The 7,526-nt window shown below is 36.1% G+C and overlaps 1 protein-coding gene across 9 annotated transcripts; it reads left to right on the top strand.

The window, feature by feature from the left end:
* The first annotated feature begins 203 nt into the window (after positions 1–203).
* On the top strand, positions 204–6,984 carry LOC105203988 (histone acetyltransferase p300). 9 transcript variants are annotated; one of them, XR_005576289.1, is made up of 6 exons: positions 204–705; positions 4,709–4,969; positions 5,054–5,204; positions 5,306–5,361; positions 5,427–5,498; positions 6,302–6,984. XR_005576289.1 is itself a non-coding variant. In XM_039457276.1 (5 exons), the coding sequence occupies exons 2-4, from the start codon at positions 4,868–4,870 to the stop codon at positions 6,327–6,329; spliced, it is 438 nt and encodes a 145-aa protein (XP_039313210.1). In that variant the 5' UTR covers positions 204–705; positions 4,709–4,867; the 3' UTR covers positions 6,330–6,362; positions 6,450–6,984. The 9 variants fall into 9 exon arrangements, 3 of the variants coding, with proteins under 3 accessions (XP_039313210.1, XP_039313208.1, XP_039313209.1); XR_005576290.1 differs by adding an exon at positions 2,314–2,468 and having other exon boundaries at positions 5,054–5,498; XR_005576288.1 differs by having other exon boundaries at positions 5,054–5,498; positions 6,302–6,362; positions 6,450–6,984.
* Positions 6,985–7,526: the final 542 nt, after the last annotated feature.

Raw genomic sequence — 7,526 nt, forward strand, 5'->3', positions numbered from 1 at the left:
TCAGCTTTATGGTCAAAAAATAAGCAAGAGAGCAAAGAATTATGGCTCTGGCAGACCAGCGCGATTTGCGACACGCGACGTGCGATTATCCAATAGGCGTTTACAATTTTTTGAAAAGACGTACGCCTATTGGATAATCGCGCGTCGCGTGTCGTAAATCGCGCTGGTCTGCCAGAGCCATTAGAGAAAGACGCTTGCAAACTGAACACACCATCCGTTTGTTTCCTGTTCCTGAACTCTCTAAATAAGTGTACTCTTAAAATGAAATAGATAGATGTTTCAAAGTTAGCGAAAGCAAGAAGGAACGTTCCAGTGCAGTCTAGTGCAGGAATAGAAAACAAGCCTCATGTCTACTCTCACTACCAAGATGCGGAAGAGAAGGGACTCGCTCATTGGTTATTGAAGCAACAAAGGTGGGGTACATGGGGAGCGCTGTGTAACGCACAGGTAAAGAGGCGTCATTTCGTGCTGAACAATTTACTCGAATGCATCAGTTAAAGTAGTACAGCGAGCTTGAGCGTTAAGACAGTCGACGATCAATCAAAAATCAAATTCTGAAGAAGTGCAAATCTCGGCAAGACAATCAAAATCGAGTCAAGTGCCGGGGGTAGAAAACGGCGTGGCATACACCATTAAAACGGGTAGAATCGACGGTCTTTCTCGTTTGGAATCAATCCTTGAAATCGACATCGAACTTTGGGCGTGGTAAGTAAACGTCATACTATTTGGAGTTTAAGCGTGTGTCGCGTGGTTAAAGAAGATATTTCGAGTTTTCTTTCTCACCAAAGAGTACGTTTCGTGCGCGCCGCGAGAATACAAGACGCGAGAACGAATTTTAAATAATATCACGTGTTTTGTTACTTTCAACATCAAAACGATATCAGTCTGAATCAATATCGAATCGAAATTCCATTATAATTTTTTATTGGGATTCTGTTGATGCTAAAAAAATCTACCTCTCTGTATCGATTGATCAACGGTCAATTTGATATCAATTAGATAAGTCATTTCTGAATAAAGTACATTTTTACTTCCTATAAGATTATCTGATTAAGATTATCTATTTCGAGTACATATACTTCAGTTAATTTGATCAAACACAGAAGGTATTTCATGCTGCAACAATTCTATTTCAAAATAAACATCTTAAAATAAACATCGGGAGAAAAAAAGTTATAAACGTATGTAAAAACTTTGATATACAAAAAGGATAAAACTAAAATTGCTACTGAAACTGATCCAGAGTAATTAATTAGAAATATGTGTGTGTGCGTGTGTGTGTGTGTGTGTGTGTGTGTGTCACGTATTTTTCTTACGCCGGAGAGCTACGGCGAAAAATGCGATCAAACAAGGGCAACAAATAACATGCGAAACGCGCGTGAGAGCGACGAAAGCACCGATATCTAAGTTTGCGCTAAATCACGAAGTTGGGTGCCAGACGCGATTATACCGGTCGCGTCACCGGATCTAATCTCTAACGCTAGACACTAATTCATACCACGCGATAGATTATCAGGCAAAAACACGAAATCGTTGCTCGCACGCGGCCAGCTAGCTCCTCTAACCGGTAGAGGGGCGGGATAGCGGAGACAGGGGCGAAGCAGCTCTCTTACAGAAGGAGACGGATAGGCGAGAAATCAAGCAAAGTGGCCGATGTAGGCCGATGTAACAAGCAAAAGTAACATATATTGTAGTGAATAATAGAAGAAATGTACAACAAAAAGAGAACAAAACGGACACACCAAAATGATAGAGAAAAAGAATTACACAATATAGGAGTGAACAAAAAAGTAGAATGGACGCAAAAGTCAACTTAAAGTCCTTTACACAACGGTTATGCAAAAGCGGATACTCTGGAAGCGGATCGCGCGCGGCACACGACAAACAATCGCGCGCGTTGTGAATGGTGCGGCGAGAACATGATAGCCAGACCTATGCTAATGAGTTTCCTCTAATTCACAATAAACGCAAAAAATGTACGCGCCAATGACAACGCAGTCATTGAAAACCAAAATGATCAAAAACGTTAATAAACGTAACACTATCCAACGACGCACCGATATACCTGGCGGCCGTGCGATCACGACCGCGGCACTCGCGCACGTGCGCGAGGGCTTTGCGGCTTTCCGGGAAATCGATCGTCTGCGAGTTTCCATAGCGAGACCAATAACGAAAAATGCAGCAGCCGACAGCTGGGTGATGCGACAGCGTCTCGTGCTTGAGGTGGATTGCCCGATAATTACCCAAAAAGAATGCATTCAATCGCCACGCGGCTGACGCACTCGCACACTAACACCAATGTCTCTATCTCAGAACACGAGCGTGTCGGCCCGGGGCTCGTGGCTTTACACAACGCTTAGAAGGGTCACCTTGACGACGACCAGCCTCCTTCTCGGTCTTGTAGATCCTTGGCGGTTTCTCATGTCCGGGCTCATCTTGTCCAGGCCGGGCACACCCTCCGATATCTGGTACGCCGGTAATGCAAACCGATATCTTTCGCTCGCTTCTAACGAACACGCACGCAGATCGCCGGGTCGCACGTAAAAGTCAGGATTGCGCTCGATGCGCGATCGATGGGCGCAACCCCTCCCACAGGGTGCGCGATATCTTGGCGCGTAGCTACGCGGCCTATCAGCGGCCGCCTTTATCTAGTCGTGACGTCACAACCGCGCAATGCCGGGTCTCCGCCGATGTTGTGTGGTCTCCTTCGGAGGGGATTTATAGTTTTTATCTTTGTTTTTTTCAATTTGTTTCAATTTTGTTTAATATGTTTAAGTTCTTTTTTTTAAGTATTGTTTTTTGTTTAATTTTTGGTTTCTATTATTTCTTTATTTAATTTGTTTAAGTTTTTAACTTTTAATTTTTATTCTTGAATTTTTTTTATTCTTATTATTAAACGAACTTTTGGCAACAGTCGGGAGTTCTTTTTTCTTCTAAAAAATTATTTATTTTCACATAAAAGTTTAGAATCTTAGAAATGTGACTGCATAATTGGCATTGGCAAAAAATGATTTATTGTTGAGTTATAAAAGAAAAACCATTAAGCAAAAATTGAAAATTATTAAAAAATCCACTTTTTTTTTTAAATCATATCTCCGCAAAACCTTTAATGATTTTCAAATATGACGTTTTAAAGCTAAAAAGACATACATTAAAAAAAAATTATGGTATTGTTATTTCTTTTAAAAGGTATAATTATATAACAAGGAGAATATAAAATATTTTTGGGTGTCTTTTAAAAATTCACTTTTGTTATAAAAATCATATCTTTGCAACAAAAACTTTTAAAGACTTTACATTACGGCATGTTTAAACCTAAATAGTCATACTTTCAAAAAAAAATTATGTTACGTACTGCCATTTCTATTAAAAAGTATGCTTACGTAATAAGGCGATTATGAGGTATTTTTGATAAACTCAAGATGTATAAAATTGATGTGTTTCATAATATATTTTGGACCCTACGCAGAGGTCCTCTTTTTCACGGCACTATAGTATTTTAACTTTAGACAGAGGGTGCGTTCGGGGAGACGCTACTAGCGCTATTCAACGCTACAATCTGTTCGCGCAGCTACTATCAACGCTGTTATGACGTCACTAATGGTAGTGCGTGACGTCATAACTTCGCGCTGCAAACGCTATTCCTTCCGAGATAGTGTAGCAGTAGCGTTAGCGTTTGCGGCGTTTGCGAGCTTCGTGAACGCACGTGAACGTTTGTGACCGTGATTTACAGATTACTACAGCAAGGAAGAAATTTTGAATATTTTTGTGAAATAATAATAATAATAATAATATTTTTTATTTATTTTTTTTGAAATATTTTCTCTACGTAATTTTGAATCCTAGACACCTTTCTACGTTTAATTATTGGTGTATAGGCTTCATCATCACTTTCAGATGATGAAGAATCTAACTCCCTCACTATTAACGCTATTCCGGTTAAAATTAAATTTCTTCGTTCTTGCTCTATTATTATTTTTATCTTTCCCTCTCAGAAAATAAAAAGGTTAAGAAACGCTAACGCTGCGCTAATAGGTGTTCATGGAGCTTGCTATAGCTATCGCGCTATTGGCTACGCGAACAGTATCAATAGCGTTTGCGTTTACAGCATTGATAGTGAGCTCCACACCCAGAGTAACATACGCGAACGGACCTATTTGAATATATTTTGTCCAGTTTCTTTTGCATAAGATTACTCACAAAATAGTTTCATTCACACACAATAGTAGTCCCACAGACCTTAACTTTTCTGCCGTGTGAATTCTAGATGACCAAAAAAGTTGATCAACCATAATAAACATAATATTAATATTAAATACATATTTCCTTTGAATCATTCTCTCAAACAAATAATAAATGTTATATAAATATTTAATTAATATTAAATAAACATCATTTTTACAACGAAGCTGTACACTGTCAAACTAATGAAGAATAAACATTAAAAGAAACTTTAAAAGATATTGTCTGCTCATTGGGCTAGTATGTACTTTATAGATATATGTTGAATTCTTATAATCGCTGCTGTTAGCAGTTCAGAGATATACATGTAGTCAAAACCACCTCAAAACTAGATGCAATATTTAAACGATAAAAAAGAAATTCTTTTTTTTATTTTTCTAAAGTGTATCATAAATTCGGCAAAAATAACTAAAATATTTTTACTAGTTTCGTACGATAAAATTTAATCAAGTATTTTTTTCTGTAGAGCAACCAGTATCAGCCACTAGAATCTCCTTTGGATCTCTCAATACGTCGTCAACCTTGTTTGAGCTGTCATCAAAATTGCAGCCACTTGATCGATAGCTTTAACGTCAACAATCTTTGTCCTAGTACAAGTCAGAATATAATACCGTCAATATCTATTATGCCAAATATAACATCAAAAGATGCCGCGGAATTGCAATCCTCAGGCGAGCGATTGATGAAAGTGAGAAAAGTCGAAGAGAAGATGAAGATAATTAATTGGGTGTGTAGCGGCAAAAATTTAAAGTTTTGTAATTGCAATAAATCCTTTTAATGCGCTCATATTTTTTATGTTTTTGCAATGTAGGAAGCCAAGAAGTTATCAATACAAAAGTGTATTCAATCATTGATGCATGCCTGCCATTGCATAGATGCCAACTGTCGCCTACCAAGTTGTCAGAAGATGAAGCGAGTGGTAATACATATGAAGAATTGCAAGAGAAAGAGGCAAGAGAATGGTGATTGTCCTATATGCAAACAACTAATTGCGTTGTGTTGTTATCACGCAAAACATTGCCAAAAGATCAAGTGTCTCATTCCGTTCTGTTTTTATATTAAGCGCAAAATAAAGCAGCAGCAATTGCAGCAACGATCACAGCAAACGCAACTGCTTAGGTCAGTAGAATCTTCGACTTTTTGTGCATATATTATTGCGATAATGCAAAAATATATCATCACAGTCTCAATGGTCGAGTTGGCTAAGACACCCGTACCGGATATTCGTGAGGTCCCAGGTTCGAACCTTGGCTGAGGTGATATTTTTCGCAATAATTTCTTTACAATTTTTTTCAGGGGAGAAAAGTGTTAATATTTAATAATAATACGTAATATTACTTAATCTTGTTCAATTTAGAATTGTGTTATGACTGAAAATTAATTCGGCACGCAGTTTATTGAACTTAAGGAAAGTATATAAAATCACACAAACAATACAAGCACGAAGATCTAGCTGCGACCGTAGAAGGCATTCTTGTTCAATTTGCAAAAATATATATTTTATTATTTTTTTTTAAACTGTTAATTAAAAGCTAATTGTAAAATGCTACAAATGTAGAATGCCTAAGTTCAAACGAGTTTTTTTCATAAAATATACTTTAATTAAAAATATTGCTTCATCTTTGAATATCGTAATTTTAACATTTATATATCAAAGTATACAAAAGACTTTTACAGCTTGTGGATAATTTTAGCAAATACAATTTTGTTAACTGCATGAATTAAGAAGATTATGTTTAAAATTGAAGTTGTTTTTAAAATATTTACTGTTTTTGATTCGGGTAAATATCCAACTAATACATATACCTAACATATTCTCAAACTTCTTATTTTTAAAAAGTGTGATAAAGAAAGCGCCAACATCTGTTCGTCAAAGCCTCCAAAAGCACATGTTCAGTTCTAGTGTGGGATATATTTCAAAACTAACTTTCCAGTACTGACAATATTATTTCATCTCGTTTTAACATTAGAATTCTGATAGAGATTAAACAATGTTTTCAGTACCGATTACATTTAATTTCGGAATACAGCTTTGTAACTTTAATTATATGTATTTCAGATTCGGTGATGAACATCTGCAAAGCTAGAAGTTGCCATCCAAGAATGGCTCCATCGTTCAGGTGACAGAATAAGAAGCACGATTGCAAATAATAAACAATAGGATTTTTATTATGCAGTAAATAATAATATTTTTATTATATATATAGGGAAGTTTGGAGAGTTATGAGCCATGGAGAGTTGTGAGCCAGCACTCAAAGTCGGCCACATTTGAAATTTTAACATATTCCAACTACGGTAAAATGTTTCTCTCCATGCGATCTTACTTTTTAACTAGCACTCGTCAACACACTATCTAAGTGTCTCTCCAGATTTTGATTTTTAATTTTCTTCAAAAAGTTTTTTTGATCATTTGTATTTGTGATCTTACTTATTTTTTCGCGCTAATTGCGAAAATAAATATATTACAAAATTATTCCTAGTGAACTACCGTTTCGATGCACAAAATTTTGCATGAACATTCGATGTGTTAATTACTATGCGGCTATTTTGCTAATGTAGCATTTGGGGAATTGTGAGCCATCACTTTTGTGGAGTTGTGAGCTACTACATTTTTACTATTTTGTAAACTTTAGTTGGCATCTTTCATGTGTTACATCCAGCCTTAAGGAAAGGAAGGCAGGAAGGATGCAACAAAAACTCTTTTATTCTCGTGACCGCACTAGTGGGACGTGCGGCACGAGCCGAACGCACTTTTGAAGATTCCGAAATTATGCGTCAACGTGTAATGACACGCTTTAACGCCTTTTCAAAATCGTGCGATCGTTGGTCCTAATTTGAGTCAGAGAATTCAATCTCTATAACTCGGGATCGGACCGAGTGTAATCTTTTCGTGTCGGGAGGTTAGTGTGTGAGTACGAGATGGGTTTGATGAAATAAAATTTTACATTGGAGCTTCTTTTTAACTAAAATTTAACATATATTCTGATACTTGAATTTTACATACATAAAGATTCAAAAAGAATTAGCAAATGAATACATTATCGGTTATTGTTATTTAATAGAAAAAAGAAAACAATATAACAAGGTAATCATTGTTAATTAAGACAGCAGTACGTAATCGGTTAGTTTAATTAAAATACAAAACGATTAGGTAATGATTATTCAGAAGTTTAAAAGTTATATACATTGTTTAATATCGATACATAATTATAAAAGTTAACAAAACAAGAAATTAATTAAAGGTTATTGAAGAAATTAGTATTATGTATTATCGCTAGGATTTA

This window comes from Solenopsis invicta, chromosome 14 (genome assembly GCF_016802725.1).
Source record: "Solenopsis invicta isolate M01_SB chromosome 14, UNIL_Sinv_3.0, whole genome shotgun sequence".
In the NCBI taxonomy this organism is placed as follows: Eukaryota; Metazoa; Arthropoda; class Insecta; order Hymenoptera; family Formicidae; genus Solenopsis; species Solenopsis invicta.